The 20,398-nt window shown below is 40.2% G+C and overlaps 1 protein-coding gene across 1 annotated transcript in view; it reads left to right on the forward strand.

Moving 5' to 3' along the window:
- Positions 1–18,709, forward strand: part of LOC131551974 (NACHT, LRR and PYD domains-containing protein 12-like) — a 291,745-nt gene extending 273,036 nt beyond the window's left edge. Inside the window, 6 exon segments of the mRNA XM_058795265.1 lie at positions 1,433–1,603; positions 2,581–2,751; positions 4,999–5,169; positions 12,833–13,003; positions 13,950–14,128; positions 18,029–18,709. Of these exon segments, the coding sequence (XP_058651248.1) occupies positions 1,433–1,603; positions 2,581–2,751; positions 4,999–5,169; positions 12,833–13,003; positions 13,950–14,128; positions 18,029–18,030 (865 nt within the window). The 3' untranslated portion in view covers positions 18,031–18,709.
- Positions 18,710–20,398: the final 1,689 nt, after the last annotated feature.

Consider the following 20,398-nt stretch of genomic DNA (forward strand, 5'->3'; position numbering starts at 1 on the left):
AATAAATAAAAATTTTGAAAACAAAATTACAAATCCAAAAAGAAAAAAAAAAAAACATTTTAAACAATGGCAAATCTAAACCCAAAACAAGTCAGAAAAAGCAATGACAAGCCAGACAAATCAGAGAAGGTAGGTATAACACTATAAATAAATTTTTTGACAATAATTGCTGTTGAGTTATTTTCAGAGGATAGTAAATTCTTATTGCTATGCAAGTTGCACATTGACTATCCAAGTTTCATTTCTATAGTATTGTCCCTTGAGAAGATAACTAAAATGATTGTCAAAATGTGAGGGGTGTACTCACTTTTGTGAGATACTGTATATATACAACACTGAACATCACATCCACTAGTACACCACACAATATATCCGTGACTAAAACAAGAATTATCTAGGATCACATATTTATCACTATTATACAAACCTACAGTTTAAATAGACAATCATCAATATCTGCTCCACCAATTAACTTTAAATAGTATATCAATGGAAAATTCAATGATTAAAAACATCAGAAATACATCGTCATAAACAATCATTGCTATTTACACTGTAAATTCTCAATATTTATTATACAAAATAGTGTGATGGACTGTCCATCTGTTCAGGGAGTCCCTGTTTGTGACCCGAGATGCTGAGACAGACTCCAGCCCCACAAACCTGCAGAGAATAAAGCAGATTGAAAAATGGATGGATGTTTACATAATATTTTGTAATGGACTGCAATATTACAAATAATATCTTAGGTGATCTCAGAATTTATTATCCTTAGTGATGGAGGAGAAACCTGTCAACACACACACACACATGTTCGTTTTTGTGAAAAGTGGGGACATCCCATAGGCGTAATGGTTTTTATAGTGTACTTACTGTATGTGCTATTACCCTACACCTAAACCTACCCCTTACAGGAGACTTTCTGCTATTTCAGATTTTCAATATACTCCTCTGTATGATTTATAAGCGTTTTCAAAAGTGGGGACATGGGTCAATGTCCTGAGATGTCACCTTCACCTTGTAATACCTGACATACCTTTGTCATTATACAAATCTATGTCCTGACTTTTCACAAAAGCAGCACACACACACACACACACACACACACACACACAATCATTCCTCCATACATATTAGTAAAGATATATATATATATATATATATATATATATATATATATATATATATATATATAGTTAATATTGTTATTAATAAAACAGATTTAGCATAAAAACATAGACACACAGTAGTGCAATAAAGAAATTCTTGAATGAAACATGTTTTGTGTTCTGTGACATTTTAGACCTCAGTCCAATGATCCATCAAACATTGATTTGTGCTTTAAGTTTGTACTTTATCTTTAATAATGGATTCACAGCTAAACTGATCTGATCTGATCTGAGAGTGAAGAGTGTGTCATTGTTCTCTACAGGTTGAGTGATTGTGGCGTCACAGATGAAGGTTGTGCTGCTCTGGCTTCAGCTCTGAGATCAAACCCCTCACACCTGAGACACCTGGATCTGTCTTATAATAAACTAGGAGATTCAGTGAAGCTGCTTTCTGATGCACTACAGGATCCTCACTGTAAACTGGAGAAACTGAAGTAAGATCATATATGACTCTCACATGAAGCACATTTAAAGTAAATTTGAAGCGTTCAGCCTCAGCTTTTTAGTATTAAAATAAACAGCATTGCAAAAGTCATTGGTTCTGATTCTGACACCTGGGGTTCAGTATTATCTGATACAGATCCCGATCCGATACCAGTGCAGTTTTTCTTTCTTTTAAATGAAATAAATGTAGAATTTCTATATCTCTGTGTGTGGAACTGATAATTACTCTTTCACAATCAACAAAATACAGACTAATTCATTGTAAAGAAAAATAAAATCAAAAATAAATATTGAAAAAATATATGTACAGTATATTTATAATCTATGACAAAAATATATTATAAACTGGGTTAGTGAATAATTCAGCAGCAAAAGTTATTCTAGACATATTCACAGACTTGAATATTTTTGCATTATGAGCGAGTTTCTAGAATTACGAACAGACATTACAAATCCCATCCATGTATTCCATATTATTAAATCTAAGTCATTTAAACAGTTTAAAAAGGTTATCACAAAAACACATTTTGCACACTTTTAAAGCAGAGTACACATCTAATTCATAAATCTTAAAACAATGATTGGTTTCATGGAAACAGTGACAGTTTAAAACCATATTTCTGAGACTGTGTTTGGTACACTGCAGTTTTAAGGAGAAAATACTCAGCAATGTTGTTAACTGATGAATTTGTCTCAGGGTTTGTCCTTAACCATATTTAAAACACCAGATAGACCTGTAAACAATGTTAAAACATTAATAGATTTTCACCACAGGGGTCGTTAAATACTGTATGTTAAATTTAGATGTTTTATGATCATGTTTTGTGTTCTGTGACATTTTAGACCTCAGTCCAATGATCCATCAAACATTGATTTGTGCTTTAAGTTTGTACTTTATCTTTAATAATGCATTCACAGCTAAACTGATCTGATCTGAGAGTGAAGAGTGTGTCATTGTTCTCTACAGGTTGAGATATTGTGGCGTCACAGATGAAGGTTGTGCTGCTCTGGCTTCAGCTCTGAGATCAAACCCCTCACACCTGAGAGAACTGTATCTGTCTGAGAATAAACTAAGAGATTCAGTGAAGCTGCTTTCTGATGTACTACAGGATCCTCACTGTAAACTGGAGAAACTGAGGTAAGATCATGTATGACTCTCACATGTAGCACATTTAAAGTAAAAATGAAGTGTTCAGCCTCAGCTTTTTAGTATTAAATAAACAGCATTGCAAATGTCATTGGTTCTGATGTTCACTGTAGTTTATATGTAGATGATATCTGCATTTGTTACAGAAGCAAGTACATGAATATCATCAAGCGAAAAATCCAACTGAAGATAAACAAAATACAATCTTGGTCAACACAGAATGATTTCAAGTTCTCACAAACAGAAACTGTCTGTATGCATTTCTGTCAACTTCAGTCGTTGCACAATGAACTAGAGACAAATCCGTCTTTTTTGCCTCCAATACTGATTCTGACACCTGGGCTTCAATATTATCTGATACAGATCCCGATCCGATACCAGTGCAGTTTTTTTATATAGTGGAAAAACATTATTTAGTGAGGAACAAATAAATGTGTTGCACTAAATCTGGTAAAATGTTACACGTTGCTGTCTGTATTATCAAATCCATTCATGAAAACTATACATTTATAAATAAATATATACTATAAAATTAAAAGACATTTCTTTTAAATTTATAGCACTTTTTTTTTTAATAAGGCAACAGCATATGATGGATAGGACAAAACAGATACAGTGCAGCACAAATGGATTACAGTATGCACATGCGGTGCGCAGAATAATGCACTAGAAACAACACAGAGTCACAGAACACAGTGTTTCACATTAAAAAGTTCAAAGCACAAAGGGAAGAGATACTGATGTGTTGTGTATTATATCTGTGCAACAGTTTATTTTCTTTTAACATATTTAAATTTCAGTTACTGTGCAGCTTAAAAACAATTTATAGTCTTTTCTGCTCCTGTGTTTTGTTCTAACAGACACCTGGTAGCAAGTAACATGATTTAGAAACGACAGTAAACTCCAGCGAGATAAAGTCATTTCATGCAAAACCATAGACATTTATCTACAAATCAAGTATAATAATGGGAACACTGAATGATCTTGGACAGTTTCATCGTCTTGACTGTAGTAACCGAATGTATTTTATTGTGCTTTATAATGTTTTTGTGCAGCTTAACAGTAACACAGAATAGTATACACACAATAATAGATTTGGATCGGCCCTGTTTGACTGATACCTGATCCAGCAGATAATGGCAGCATCTGAGCCGAGACCCAGTATGAGATCAGATCAGCGCTTCGCTAGAATGAACCACAGCTGTTTATGGATGGAGCCCCATTAAAGTTATAAAAGAGACCAGGTTTCTTGGTATCACCTTTGACAGCAAACTGTCTTTCATTCCTCACATTAAATTAAAAAAGAAATGTTTTAAAACCATGAATGTTTTAAAGGTTTTATCTAAAACTAAATGAGAGCAATCAGTTCATCTCTTATGGATTTGTACAGAAATTTGATCTGCTTAAAGCTGGACTATGGAAGTTTTATTTATGGATCAGCCAGGAAATTATATCACAGTCTTAAATCATTGTAAAATGTTCATATCTCTGTGTGTGGAACTGATAATCACTCTTTCACAATCAACAAAATACAGATTAATTAATTGTAAAGAAAAATAAAATAAAAAGTAAAAAATGTGTATATTTATAATCTATGACAAAAAATATATTATAAACTGGGTTAGTGAATAATTCAGCAGCAAAAGTTATTCTAGACATATTCACAGACTTGAATATTTTTGCATTATGAGCGAATTTCTAGAATTATGAACAGACATTATAAATCCCATCCATGTATTCCATATTATTAAATCAAAGTCATGTAAACAGTTTAAAAAGGTTATCACAAAAACACATTTTGCACACTTTTAAAGCAGAGTACACATCTAATTCATAAATCTTAAAACAATGATTGGTTTCATGGAAACAGTGACAGTTTAAAACCATATTTTTGAGACTGTGTTTGGTACACTGCAGTTTTAAGGAGAAAATACTCAGCAATGTTGTTAACTGATGAATTTGTCTCAGGGTTTGTCCTTAACCATATTTAAAACATCAGATAAGCCTGTAAACGATATTAAAACATTAATAGATTTTCACTACAGGGGTCTTTACATGCTGTATGTTAAATTTAGATGTTTTATGATCATGTTTTGTGTTCTGTGACATTTTATACCTCAGTCCAATGATCCATCAAACATTGATTTGTGCTTTAAGTTTGTACTTTCTCTTTAATAATGGATTCACCGCTAAACTGATCTGATCTGAGAGTGAAGAGTGTGTCATTGTTCTCTACAGGTTGTATGATTGTGGCGTCACAGATGAAGGTTGTGCTGCTCTGGCTTCAGCTCTGAGATCAAACCCCTCACACCTGAGACACCTGGATCTGTCTGGGAATAAACTAAGAGATTCAGTGAAGCTGTTTTCTGATGTACTACAGGATCCTCAATGTAAACTGGAGACACTGTGGTAAGATCATATATGACTCACACATGAAGCACATTTAAAGTAAATATGAAGTGTTCAGCCTCAGCTTTTTAGTATTAAATAAACAGCATTGCAAAAGTCATTGGTTCTGATGTTCGCTGTAGTTTATATGTAGATGATATCTGCATTTGTTACAGAAGCAAGTACATGAATTTCATCAAGCGAAAAATCCAACTGAAGATAAACAAAATACAATCTTGGTCAACACAGAAAGATTTCAAGTTCTCACAAACAGAAACTGTCTGTATGCATTTCTGTCAACTTCAGTCGTTGTACAATGAACTAGAGACAAATCCGTCTTTTTTGCCTCCAATACTGATTCTGACACCTGGGGTTCAGTATTATCCGATACAGATCCCGATCCGATACCAGTGCAGGTTTTTTATATAGTGGAAAAACATTATTTAGTGGGGAACAAATAAATGTGTTGCACTAAATCTGGCAAAATGTTACACGTTGCTGTCTGTATTATCAAATCCATCCATGAAAACTCATATATATATATATATATATATATATATATATATATATATATATATATATATATATATATATATATATATATATAAAATATACACACTTTCAAATTAAAAGACATTTCTTTTAAATGTATATTTTTTTTAATAAGGCAACAACATGTGATGGATAAGACAAAACAGATACAGTGCGGCATGAAGCGCTTGCAGTATGCACATCAGGGCTGGCCCAAGCCTTTATCGGGCCCTAAGCAGAATTTTATTTGGGGGCCCTCTGTGCCGCTAATATGACTCGTTATTGTGAAAGCTTGATTATTCGGTAACACTTTAAAATAAGGTGTCATTTGTTAACATTAACTAATGTATTAACTAACATGAACAAACAATGAATAATGCATTTATTACACTATTTATGAATCTTTGTTAATATTAGTTAATAAAAATAGAGTTGTTGTTTGTTCATGTTAGTTCACAGAGCATTAACTAATGTTAACAAGCACAACTCGTGATTTTAATAATGCATTAGTAAATGCTGAAATTAACATTAACTAAGATTAATAAATGCTGTAGAAATATTGTTCATTCTTAGTTCATGTTTACTAATGTAGTTAACTAATGTGAACTAATGAAGCTTATTGTAAAGTGTTACTGATTATTCACACACTATAAATCTAACACACATTATCAGTTGTGTTTGTTGTAGCTGTGTTGCTTACATCATACTGTCTGGCTGCATGCTTTTACCCTTCTGTGATTTTTAATTGTAACAGTTGCAAACTTACAAAAGTGATCAGGTATTAATTTGCACTTTAACATTCAAAGTCTTAGAGTGATTAAGTGATGCCACTTAATACTTTTTCACAATCAACAAAATACAGACTAATTAATTGTAAAGAAAAATAAAAAATATATATTGAAAACACATATGTATATTTATTTATAATCTATGACAAAAATATATTATAAACTGGGTTAGTGAATAATTCAGCAGCAAAAGTTATTCTAGACATATTCCATTCCATTCTATCCATCAAACATTGATTTGTGCTTTCACGAATTCACACTTACATATATTTAGCACGAGTAATGTAATGCGTATTTGGCAAGTATGGTAATACGTTGTTGGCGTGTTGTCCTGGGGAAGGGCTCAGAGCTCGGGAATTGCCCGAACCCAGAGTACCCCCCCCAGTGTGTTGAGAACTTTAGTGATAATGGTGGAGAAGGGGTGGTGGAGGGATGCTGATTAGCCGTCAAATGAAAGGAGGTATGTCAGCTGTATTTATACCCGTGTGTTGATTAGCTTGATGGCATACCACTTGTGTCTAATTAGGCTAAGTATCTGACGTGCTCCTCCCGAACTTTAATGAAACGTCATTTCACGAGTTCACACTTACATATATTTAGCACGAGTAATGTAATGCGTATTTGGCGAGTATGGTAATACATTGTTGGCGTGCTGTCCTGGGGAAGGGCTCCGAGCTCGGGAATTGCCCGAACCCAGAGTACCCCCCAAAAGCAATTGAGTGTTGGACAGCCACCAGACTAAGATCCCCCCCCAAATACGCAGTAGAGATCTGGCGGTAGCTGGTATCGAGGAGTAGCCTGGATGGCAGGCCGGGGGAGCCTACGAGCTCTGAGGGAGCGGTTTGACATGCATGGTGTGAACTGCGTGGTTTGAGGCGACCGGTCAGGGAGGGCTCGAACCGAAGCTCAACGGTGTGCTCATCACGTTGGAACGGGTGAGCCATGCCCGCCGATAGAGGAGCAGCATGGTTAAGGCCCTGACCAGGAGGACCCGAGTTGCCTGCAGTGGGATAGATCACGGAGTCGGCGTACGAGCCCTACTGGACGTAGGGCTTGTACGTAAGCCTCGCCAGGCAGGGGGAAAAGGTGTGAAGGATAGAAGAGACAGGTGGACGGTGTTCGGCAGGTGGACGAGACCCATGGCGACTGATGGCTAGGTCTCGTCGCCCGTCGGACGGAAAAATAGGTGGGTGGCCAAGACCGACACCGATGCTCTACGGGAGGCCAATACTCACCGAGTCAAACGGGTCAGTCTCGCCGACCGTAGGATGAAACGGTAAGTCGTCTGGCTGGGAGGCTCTTGCCGACGCCCGACGGGGGCACAATACCCACTGTGTCGGACGAGTAAGCGTCGCCAGCGTGGGACTTGAAAAGGTAAGGTTGTCTGGCCGGGATTGCGCTCACCGGCGTCCGACAGGAGATCAAGACTCACTGTGTCGAACAGGTAAAGACGGAAAGGTAAAGTTTGGTCGGGACGCTTAGTCGCCATCCGTGCTCACCTGTTTGAAGGGCCAGCGGCGCTGACGTAGGAGGAAAAAAGACGAGGTTGTCCGGCTGGGAGGCTCTCGCGACATCCGACGGGAGATCTATACTCGCGAGTCGGATGGTTAAGCCTTGCCAGTGGCGGACTGAAAACTAAGATTGCTTGACCAACCGAGTATGTAACGTTCGACGGGGGTTTGATATTGTGGCGCGAGCGGACAGAAAAGGTAAGACTGTCTGGCTGGGAGTGCTCTCGCCGGCGTCCGTTAGAAGATCGGGGCTCACTGAGTCGGACAAGTAAGACAGAAAGGTAAAGTTGTGTGGTCGGGAGGCTCTCACCGGCATCCGACCGGAGATAAATACTCACAGTCCGGATGGGTAAGTCTCGCCGGCCATGGGATGGAAAGGTGAGTTTGTCTGGCTGGGAGGCTCTTGCTGACGCCCGACGGGAGCACAATACCCACTGCGTCGGACGGGTAAGCGTCGCCAGCGTGGGACTTGAAAAGGTAAGGTTGTCTGGCCGGGAATGCGCTCACCGGCGTCCGGCGGGAGATCAGGGCTCACGGTGTCGGACAGGTAAAGACAGAAAGGTAAAGTTAGGTGGCCGGGAGGCACTCGCCTTCATCTGACTGGAGATGGAAGCTCGCAGCCTGGTTGGGTAAGACTCTCCGGCCGCAGGGTGGAAAAGTTAAGTTGTCTAGCTGGGAGGCTCTGCCAGTGTTTGACAAGATGTGAAGATTCACGGTGTCAGATAAGTGAGCCTCGCCAAGCGTGGACTTGAAAAGGTAAGTTTTTTTTTTTAAATGTCTGGAAGTCTCGTACCAATTTATTATTTTTTTTCCCTGTTTTTGGAACCAGGAGCGACTGGCGGGTTTTTGGCCTTGTCTAAGAATGGAGGTTCGAGAGGGGATTTGGCCTTGGAAATCCTGGAGCGGAGGTACTCGAGGACAGCTTGGTAAGGTTGGATAGGAGAAGAGAGATTGAAGATGTAAACGAAATGATCTTTCTTAACTTGGTCAGTTTACTTCATTTGATCAGAAAATAAATGGTTTCGCTATTGAGGATTGTTAGGTCTGAGATGGTGGGGTTGATGGCCGGATCGAATTTAGAGGAGTTGGTGAGCCCTGAGCATCTCAGAAACCCAGAAGGCTAGAATGAATATGGCGTCCAACGGGAGATCAATACTTATGGCATTGGACATGTGAGTTTCACCTATAGTCAGACGGAAATGCAAGGTTTGCTCGACTGGGAGGCTCTCACGCATCTAACGCGAGTTCACTACCCGCATGTGTCAGATGGGTGAGCCTCACCGTTAGTCGACAGAGAAAGGTATTGCTCCACCGGGAGCGCTCTTACAGCATCTGACTGGGAGTTCAATACTCAGAATAATAGTCGTCTAATAGGGTAGATGCTATGAGGATTGCTTACATGATTGTAAGACAATCCTATAGCGGTGCCTGATAATACACCCGAAAATCTTGGTGCTGCTTGCGTCCAAAGGTTAAGCGTACAACGAAATGGGATTCTCTGCTAACTTACCCCGAATAAGTGCCATGAATCTGGATGGATAGGCATGACTTGAAAGCTGAGGTGATGTCGACTTTGCCAGCCAGGTGCTAAGACTCATGATTTGTCATATGGATTGCATGATCATTGTCCTACTATTGAGAGAGAATTCATCGAGGTGTTTTATGCTTGAAACGGGTAGTTATGTGGAGCTGAAGTCGGTTAGAAGGTTTCTTACCCCAGAATTTCCTAGCAGCCACTCCAATGGGCTAATGCTGAGACAGCGGTCGACGAAAGATCTGATCATGAACCCTCGTTTAATTGCACCGCCTATAGGGGAAAGCTAAACAGATTAATTCTGTGAAACGGCTGAATGTAGTGAATGGAAAAATGGCAACTTTTGACATCCATATTCGATCATTTACGATAATTATGATAGTAATAATTACGATAGTTTCTGACGTAAAGAAGTGGCCAAATGTTGAAGATTAAGTGGACATTTGAATTGGATGTTTAGCCGAACGAGGATTAGATCACGCGGTGGCATATAGACCAGTGGTTCATAAGCCCATCCCGGGGACCACCAGCCACAGCACAACCCGCATGCCTCCCCTATTCAACACACCCGATCCAACTCATCAGCTCATAAGTAGAGTATACAAGACCTGAAATGGGTGCGGCCCATAAGAGAGACATACAAACCGCGAGGCAGCCGGGGCCCACAAGACAGGCCCGAGAACCACCGATATAGACGATTGTCAGGCCATTGGAGCCCTCTTAGGCTTTGATGTAATGAGTATTTACATAATAAGAAGTTTCAACAGAACCATGTGTTACTTACTTTTGGTACTTTGTTCAAAACGATTATTATGGCCTATATGGCCTGCAATGCATCCGTTACCCAATTATTCATTGGTGATGCCTTGGATGAGGGGTCTATTTCTGCACCTGCCAGGATCGGCGTTTAGATGTTGTAAGCCACTAGCGGTGGCACAGAGGCAACAGCATTTGGTGGGACAAGCAGTGATGTTGCTGTAGAAGAGGATATTGTGAAGTTAAATGAAGTAGAGAGATGTGAGAGAGGAGCAGGGGCCGCGATTTCTAGTGGAGGCAGCCTCACACTGAACAACGGTCTCTGGGGTTTGGGGTGGGAAACTGATATAATCGTAAGAGAAAAAGGAGTAAAAGAAAGAGGTCTGTATTGTGAGCGGAGGCAGCCTTGTGGCTAGCTCCTGCTGCTGTAGCTCACAGGAAGGGAGTCCTGAAGAGCTATCGTGTCCTGCTCTGCTAACGGAAGTAGCCTCATGCTAGTGTCTGCTACGGGAGCTGGAGGCCACTGTAAAGGAAAAAGAAAGTTATTCGTAGCAGGAGAAAAAGACTGAAATGTGTGGGCCTGTGTTGCAGGCGGAGGCAGCCTCGTGCTTGCTCCTGCTGCTGTAGGTTACCTGGACATTCCAGCGTGTCCCACCAAATATTACAGTGTTGCTGATTTAGCCATTTATTTTTTATTTTTTTGTGATCAAATTATCCACGAAACGAAATTAATCTTATCCATTTTATCCATCCATTTAAGGAATGCTGTGTGTAAATTAAATACTGCACTGTAAAAACAATTTCGTAAAATTTACAGTAAAAAATAAATAATCGGCAGCTGTGGTTGCCGGTATTCTACTGTAAATAATACGGTAGCAACATTTTAAGTTATGGTTTTAACTTGAATTTACAGTCAAATACTGTAATTTCATTAACTGATATAATGTTAATATACCAACCTATTGAAGTACTGAAATATGTTTTGTATTTTGAAATACATTGATAACCACCAAATGCAGGTGGTGATGAGAAAGTCACATGATGCACCAAAGCCCATTACAGGCAGCTTTAAATAATAACATATATTGATGGTGTGCAGTGTCATTCACACAAGCATTGAACATCATCATGGTGAGACTCATTAAATTGAAATTTGCAATAAACATTCCTTTAACAACATTAGATGTAACAAACAACCTTAATAAACATAACTGATAAGAAAAACTAAGAAGAAACAGTTATTTCAAAGAAAAAACATCAAATTCAAACAAAATTTGAAATGCAATGCAGGGAATTCTGGGAACATTAATTTACGTTTTTTCCCTGTCAATTTTATATTCTTTTTCACTTCCAAAAACGGCACTTTACCGTACAATTGTCTGAAATGTCTATTACAGTTTTTCACCGTATATATTAGGGGAACTTACCCTTACCCATTTAACAGGTTTTTCCTGTAGCATTTTCACGGTTTTTAACCGTTAAAATTACGGTCGTTTTTTTTACAGTGTGGTAAGAAATGCTGGTGAAAAATATGGAAAATTTAAGTAATTCCTGTGTGTATTCTAGGCACTGGCATGGTTACATAGTGACATTAACATCCAATGATGTCGCGACGTCCTTTAACAACTTATCAACAATTACCTGCCTTGAGCGATTTTACCTGAGAAATATTTGGCAACACTGATGGTTGCGCCGCTAGCGTAGGCCGCCTCGCGCTAGCATCTGGAAACAGAAGCTAGAGGCCCGGCTGCATATGGCGCTGCGGCCTGGAGAGCCACGGTGAAGGCTGACCCGAAGCGGAAAGCGAGTGAGGCTTGCTGCGGTGAGAACTGGGGCGCAGCCCAGGCTCGTTGAAGGCCTGCTGCTGCGACCTGATGCTCGAGGGTGTTGGGCGGGACAATGGTGGTGTCGAGCGAGGCGAGATCGGGCTTTTCTTGATCTATGGCTGCTGAAATGGATTTAGGAGTGAGGTTGGCTGGTTTGCGGGGTGACGAAAAGATCGTGCAAATCCGCTTGTTTACCCTCCGAGAAACGGTGAGTCGAAATTAATCAGCGTTTGGCTTATGTTTAAATATGATCCAATTCCCGATCGGAGGAATTGTTTGCATCCGAATGATAAGAGCATGGAAGTGACGCCAGTGGAAGAGAGCGTGTGGCTGGTTGAGTTGAGAGCAACAGCCGCGACGAAGCCAGGAGCTCGGCGGCCGTGTCTGGGGGAGAAAGACCGATCCTGGGGCCGGCAGATTGGCCGGAGGATCCGAAAAGATCCCCAGCATGGGTCTCGTTGTTTGGACAGGAAAAAGTCGGGTGAAGTAATGGCAAAAGGTGCAGACTGGATGCTGATTAGCCGTCAAATGAAAGGAGGTATGTCAGCTGTATTTATACCCGTGTGTTGATTAGCTTGATGGCGTACCACTTGTGTCTAATTAGGCTAAGTATCTGACATGCTCCTCCCAAACTTTGTTAATGAAACATCATTTAAGTTTGTACTTTATCTTTAATAATGGATTCACAGCTAAACTGATCTGATCTGAGAGTGAAGAGTGTGTCATTGTTCTCTACAGGTTGTATGATTGTGGCGTCACAGATGAAGGTTGTGCTGCTCTGGCTTCAGCTCTGAGATCAAACCCCTCACACCTGAGAGAACTGAGTCTGTCTGGGAATAAACTAAGAGATTCAGTGAAGCTGCTTTCTGATGTACTACAGGATCCTCACTGTAAACTGGAGATACTGAGGTAAGATCTCTCTGATAGTCTTAGTTCTCAGTAAAACATACTTTAATGTCAATTCTAAGAATAAAACCAGCAATGTTCAGTAAACACACTCAATTTCAGCAGAATTGACTTATTAAGTTGATTTCATTCATTTCCATTACATCACATGCTTTGTTTATGATAGTTTGATTAATAATGAACTGTCAGATAACGTGTAAAACATGAATCCAGAGTCTCTGTGATTTACTGCAGGATGAATATCTCAGAGGTTTAGAGTTGAACAGACAAGAGTCTGAATGTGTTTAGTTTTAACTCAGTATTACAGTGATCAATGAAAGTTATAATCACTTTAGTGTTCAGCATTATCATTGATAAAAGGAAAGACCCTGAAGACCTATAAAACAACAAGCAGTATTTTTTATTTTATTTATATATTTGTTGCTCTATCAGCAGTTTCATGTTCCTCTTATATCAGGGATATATAAACTCAGTCCTGGAGGGCCACAGTCCTGCAGAGTTTAGCTCCAACCTCAATTAAACACCTGAACACAGGGACTGATTATGACTCGGACCGATTTAAAGGCCCTCCAGATGAGACACAATGATCAAGTGTTTGATCACAAGAGTTAATAAATGAGATGTAATGGGGAACACGTGGCTCCTGTGAAGCAAATGTCCTCCCGTAGGTGTTTATTAGAGGAGCAAGTGACTGTTTCTCCAGACAGATCCGTCCTTATATCACTATCAAACAATATCTCACATTCAGCTCTGTGTGTCTGTTCAGTCCTGAAGCACATGACAGTTTCAAACAGCATCATTGAGCATAAACATGCAGAAATCTCATTCTATCAGCAGCAGTATGTGGCAATGCTTGTCATTATATCTCCTCTCCTGCTCAGAGACCAGAGTCAATAACAAACTACACACACTTCAACTACAATTCACACTGTGTCATTGTTCTCTACAGGTTGAGGGATTGTGGCGTCACAGATGAAGGTTGTGCTGCTCTGGCTTCAGCTCTGAGATCAAACCCCTCACACCTGAGAGAACTGAGTCTGTCTGGGAATAAACTAAGATATTCTAGTGTGAAGTTACTCTCTGATCTGAAGAACGATCCACATTATAAACTGGAGACATTATACTATTGTGAGTGTTTGTTTATTTAAAGTTTCTAAATTGAGTAACAGACCTGTGTGTGTGATTGGAGAATATAAGACAATAATTCAGCTCAACTTTAGTCTCTGTACTATAAACTGTGTTTAATTCTGTGATGACTGATTTATGTATATTTATATATTAATAGTTTAATCTCTTACAGAGTCTCTGAGTGATAGTAGTTGTTGATCATGTGCTGTTATTAGATTAGATTAGATTAGATTCAACTTTATTGTCATTACACAAGTACAGGTACAGGGCAACGAAATGCAGTTTAGGTCTAACCAGAAGTGCAATAGCAGCAAGTGCATGATATACAGTGGTTGAATAAGTGCAGGACAAGGATATGTACTGAATATATGTATAAATATATATAGAAAGATGGTTATTACTATAAACAGAATTTACAGGTGAGTATGTATAGTGAATAAATATACAGATGGCTATTACTATAAACAGAATATACAGGTGATATGTACTATCAATATAATATATATACAGATGGTTATTACTATAGACAAGGTGTAAAGTGCAGTGGAAATGATTGCATATTACAATTAGACGACGGTGCAAAATGCTAATGTAAACATTGATAATGTAAACAACAGTCGGCAGTGCAAATGAGTATAGTCCAATTTAGGTATGGTAGTGCAAGATACAAAAGTAAACAGTTGTTACTGTAATAAAATTTACATTCAGTCAGTAGTGCAAATAAGGCCGATGTGAGGTAGGGGAGAAGAGTTAACAATATATGAGGAAGTGGATCAACGGGGGTTAGAGTTCAGCAAGGAGACAGCTCTAGGGAAGAAACTGTTCTTTAATCTGCTGGTCCTGGTCCGGAGGCACCTGAAACGCCTGCCGGAGGGCAGGAGAGAAAACAGTCTGTGGGCTGGGTGAGAGGAGTCCTTAAGGATGCTGCGAGCTCGATGCAGACAGCGTTTCTTCTGGATGTGTTCGATGGCAGGTAGTGGAGTCCCTGTGATGCGCTGGGCAGTTTTCACCACCCGCTGCAGTGCCTTGCGCTCCGCAACAGAGCAGCTCCCATACCATACTGTGACACAGTTGGTCAGGATGCTTTCTATTGCGCAGCGATAGAAGTTCACCAGGATAGCCGAGGAGAGCTGATTCTTCCTCAGTGTCCTCAGAAAGAAGAGGCGCTGGTGAGCCTTCTTGACCAGGCTGGAGGTGTTGGTTTTCCACAACATGTCCGCCGAGATGTGGATCCCCAGGAACTTGAAACTGGAGACACGCTCAACAGCCATTCCATTGATGTGGATGGTGTCGTGTGCCTCTTGACTCCTTCCTGAAGTCCACGATGAGCTCCTTCGTTTTGGTGGTGTTGAGGAGCAGGTTATTTTCAGTGCACCATGTGGCCAGGTGCTGGATCTCCTCCTGTAGGCAGTCTCATCGTTGTTACTGATGAGGCCAATCACCGTGGTGTCGTCTGCAAACTTGACGATGGAATTAGATCCATACACAGGCTTGCAGTCGGAGGTGAAGAGGGAGTAGAGAAACGGGCTTAGCACACAGCCCTGTGGTACACCAGTGTTAAGTGTGATGGATGTGGAGCAGGTGAATCCAGATCGAACATTCTGAGGTCTGTTGGTCAGGAAGTCCAAAATCCAGTTGCACATTGAGGTATTGATGCCCAGGTCTCCAAGTTTGGCTATTAACTTGGTTGGGATGACAGTGTTGAATGCTGAGCTGAAGTCAACAAACAGCATACGTGCATAAGTGTTCTTATTGTCCAGGTGAGTGAGCACAGAGTGCAGTGCCATGGAAACTGCATCCTCTGTGCTCCTATTGCTACGGTAGGCAAACTGGTGTGAGTCCAATGTGGATGGTATAGAGTCTTTTAGGTGTTCCAGGACCAGCCGCTCAAAGCACTTCATGACGATGGGTGTGAGTGCTACAGGGCGGTAGTCATTAGGGCACTTCGGACTAGAGTGTTTTGGCACTGGCACAATGGAAGTGCATTTAAAGCATGTTGGTACGGCTGCTTGGGCAAGAGACAGATTGAAGATGTCTGTAAAACCCCAGCAAGCTGCTCCGCACATGCCCTGAGAACACGACCAGGGATGTTGTCTGGTCCAGCAGCCTTGTGCACGCTGATCCGGCTCAGTGTCTTGCAGACATCTGTGGAGGAGAGTGTGATTGGTGGGTGATCAGCTGAGGGATTGAGCTTGGTGGCAGTTTCTCTGTTGTCTCTTTCAAAGCGAGCATAAAAGTGATTTAGCTCGTTCAGGAAGTTGACATCAGTGGCTGCGGGGGTGGAGTGGGTGGGTTTGTAGTCACTGATGGCCTGAATGCCCTGCCACATGCGCCGAGGGTCAGAGTTGGAAAAGTGTCCCTCTATCTTTAGCTTGTAGCAGTGCTTGGCCTTTTGATGCCCCTCTTCAGGTTTACTCTGGATGTGCTGTAGGCTTGTGCATCTCCTGATCTGAAGGCAGTGTTGCGTGACTTCAACAGGAGTCGCACTTCCTTGTTCATCCAAGGCTTCTGATTTGGATATGTGGTGATCTGTTTCTGGGTTGTAACACTGTCAATGGTGATATTGATATGATCCAATACAGAGGAGGTGTAAGAGTCAATGTCTGTGTGAGCACCACTGGTGGCTTGAGAAGCAAACATACTCCAGTCTGTGTGTAGAAACCTTTCCTGGAGTGTGGAATCTGCCCCGCAGGCCACACCTTGATGGTCTTCACTGATGGCTTCACACGGTTGATGAGGGGTGCATATTTGGGGTGAGGAACAAAGAAAGGTGATCTGACTGTCCCAGGTGGGGGAGGGTGTCGCAACGTAAGCTCCAGCCATGTTTGTGTAAACATGGTCTAAGGTTTTGTTTCCTCTGGTGTGACAGGAAACATGCTGGTGAAACTTGGGTAGCACTGACTTTAAGTTTGAGTGATTAAAGTCACCTGCAACAATGAAAGCCGCTTCCGGTGATCAGTCTGTTGTTTACTGATGGCTGCATGAAGTTCTTTCATAGCAAGCTTGGCATCAGCATCCGGGGAATATAGGCTGCAGTTATAATGGTGGAAGTGAACTCCGCGGTAGATAAACGGTCTACATTTAACCATGAGAAACTCAAGGTTAGATGAACAATGACTCCCAACAACAGCAGAGTTTGTGCACCAAGCTTTGTTAATGTAAATGCACAATCCACCACCTCTGGTCTTACCGAGCCATCTAATGTTCTATCCGCCCGAGTGTGTGGCGTCCCGCTAGCTCAATAGCGGTGTCCGGTATTCCGCTATTTAACCAGGTTTCCGTGAAGATTAGGACGTTACAGTTCGAAAGTTTCTTGCTGTGTGTGATGCTGAGTCGAATCTCCTCCATTTTGTTCACTAGTGACCGTACATTGGCAAGGAAAATGCTGGGTAAAGAGAGCCGGTGTGGTGTTAGCCTTAGCTTAGCTCTTAGTCCTCCGCGCTTCCCCCGCCTTTGTTTACGATCTCGACGCCGCCTGCGAGCACTTCCGCCCGGCCGGGTAGGGTGCATAGCCTCGGGTGTCCTAGCGATCTCAGGAAGGAGTCGAAGATTGTCCATAAAAGTGTCGGAAATTCGCAAACCGATATCCAAAAGCTCACAACGGGTGTACGATGTAAAGGCACAGCTGTTCTGCACGAACAGGCCCGAGATGAGTAAGAAAAATACCGCAAAATCGCAAAATCTGGAGAGACCCAGAGCCTCGCGATGTACTCGCGCCGCCATCTTGGGAACAAGATCATAGATTAATATTATTAATCTATTATTAATCTATGATCAGTTGTTCGTTCATATCTCTGGCTGTAATATGAATATACTGTGTGTTTTCTGAGCTGGATCTGCTGATGTGATGTGACAGCATGTCTCAGACTCATATCTGACTGTCTGTGTGTTTTATTGTAGGACTCTCAGTATTTATCCGTCAGTCCAGTTTGGTCAGGATCAGCTGATGGTGAATAAGGAGCCGCTACAGAGACGTCACAGTCACACAATCAACAGAGACTGCGTGATGGAGCCACAAAAACTTAGAGATGTTCATTTTCAGTTCATTTTCCTGACTGACTCCCAACACTCGTTAACCAATCATTGACCGTGAAAACTAGAATGTTACATTAGATTTAAATTAAATTGGAATGGATACGTTTGTGACCCATTAAAATACCCATTAAAAGGGAACTCTTTACAGTTTCTATTAATGTTTTGTTCTTTATCTGTATGACCAAAAGTGACGGAGTATTTTAAGTTGTTTCCTCTGTAATAAGGAAAATATCCAGGTGATAGCTGGAGTCTCTCGTGGGAAACATTTGTATTCGTGCAGAATGAGATGTAGGTACATTTCTCTTTAAATACATTTTTATTTTTGTATTTTTTCTAGATGTTTATATGTTGTTTATAACTAATAATTTTATAGCTGCTTATATTTTTTTATTTGTATTTTACTCTGTTTTGAATACTGTAAAATTTAATGGATTTGCTGACTATTTGTTTTTTCTCTCAACACAATTTTAACTGATATGTATATAATGTAAAACATTGTCATGCATTTGCTGTACCCCCATTTATAAAATAATGTGCGATACTGTATTCTCTTTCTCTTGATATCTGAACCCCTGAAATATTCCCTAAACCTGATGCGATAACAAACAGAAGCGGTTTGACTGCTTGTATCTCTGTCCACTTAGTGTTTGATATGAGAGAGTGTTTCTGAGTCTCTTCTCCAGGAGTGATGCTGATTTCTCAGCTGCTGAACAGAGGTCTGTCAAACACTGAATTATTGAATTAACAAAACACGCTTCACGATGAGACTTCGTCCCCAAAGAACCCTTTAGATGAGCAAACAGCTGGGAACAAATGCTCAGATGCACTACTGTAAATCTCACAGTTAATCTAGTCTTTGAAGCATATTTAACGAGAAATAATATTTGTGTATAATATTTGCACCTCATTAAGCTTCGGTTAATAAGATACCAAACGTCAAGGGAAATTTGAGATTAAGACTGCGACTAAAAAAATTTTTCCAGGTATGGATGAAAAAAAGAAAAAAAAGTTGCATTTTTATTTATTTTATTGTTTAAAAACATTTTTAAAATATTCAACATTTGAAAAAATAATAAGCATAGATGCTGATATGCAACTTTTTATATTTGTAGTTCATTTTAATCTGACTATATATTATGTGTAGTTAAGATAATGCCTTAAAATGGTGATATAACATGTTTAAATCATATTATAGACTATCATAAGAATAGCCTAAACATCAAGGAAAATTTGAGAATAAGATTTTTAGTTTTTTCTAGAGATGGATGAACTGTATTTGTATTTATTTTATTATTTAAAAAAAACACTTATTAAAATGTTCGACATTTTAATGAATTGTCAGGTTGAAGAAGCAGTATTGTGAGGTCAAGCCCTAACTTATCTGATATGCGATTTACTGACCAACCCTCTAACAGGAACGTTAAGAAAAGGTCAGACAAAATAGAAATTGATTTTGATGATTTTTTAGTTCAAGGGATACAACGAAACTGGAGTAGGGAGGTCAAGAAACAGGAGAAGAAGGAACGTCGCAGACGGGCTCAAGAGAGATCGGGAGGACCGAAAGATCATCTTCAAGATGAAAGCAATTCTGAGGTTGATGAAGCAAGAATCAACAAATAAGAGATTAATGAAAATGATATGCAAGAACTATATAAAGGCTTGTTAGACTATTTGTCAGGGCCGACATTTCGTGGTGAAGACTACTCGCTGTTATTTTGGTTATTTGCTTATGAGTTATTTGTTTTTTAATAAAACGAAACCAATGCTTTAGTGATTCGTTAACTTTTTAAACAAGTCTCTGAGTGATTAATTAATAATAATTAGTTATCTGAACCTGAATACAACCTCATCGAGCCCCAAGTGGTCCGAACTTGACTGAGCCAGGACGGTCACCGGCCGGAAAGCATCCAGAACTTCTAATAACATCCATCCAGATAAGAGGTAATTATGCAGTCGCTATTTACAAGGTACTTATGGATGATGAAGATTTGTACCTTTTTAAATATGTAGTTACTTTCAATCCATGTATATATATTTTATTTAGATAAAGTAATGGCGTATAAATGTTATGTTTAATATTCATAATGTGACCGAACGGTTACCGACCAGGCGGGAGTCAGCCTAACCTAAAGAATGATTCTTGATATAATTTTTGGTTGTCGACTACGCCACTTAGGGACTTGCACCCTAAGAATGTATTACAAGCCACCGGCTTTTATCTACTCAGAGCACACA

This window comes from Onychostoma macrolepis, chromosome 13, assembly GCF_012432095.1.
Source record: "Onychostoma macrolepis isolate SWU-2019 chromosome 13, ASM1243209v1, whole genome shotgun sequence".
Lineage (NCBI taxonomy): Eukaryota > Metazoa > Chordata > Actinopteri > Cypriniformes > Cyprinidae > Onychostoma > Onychostoma macrolepis.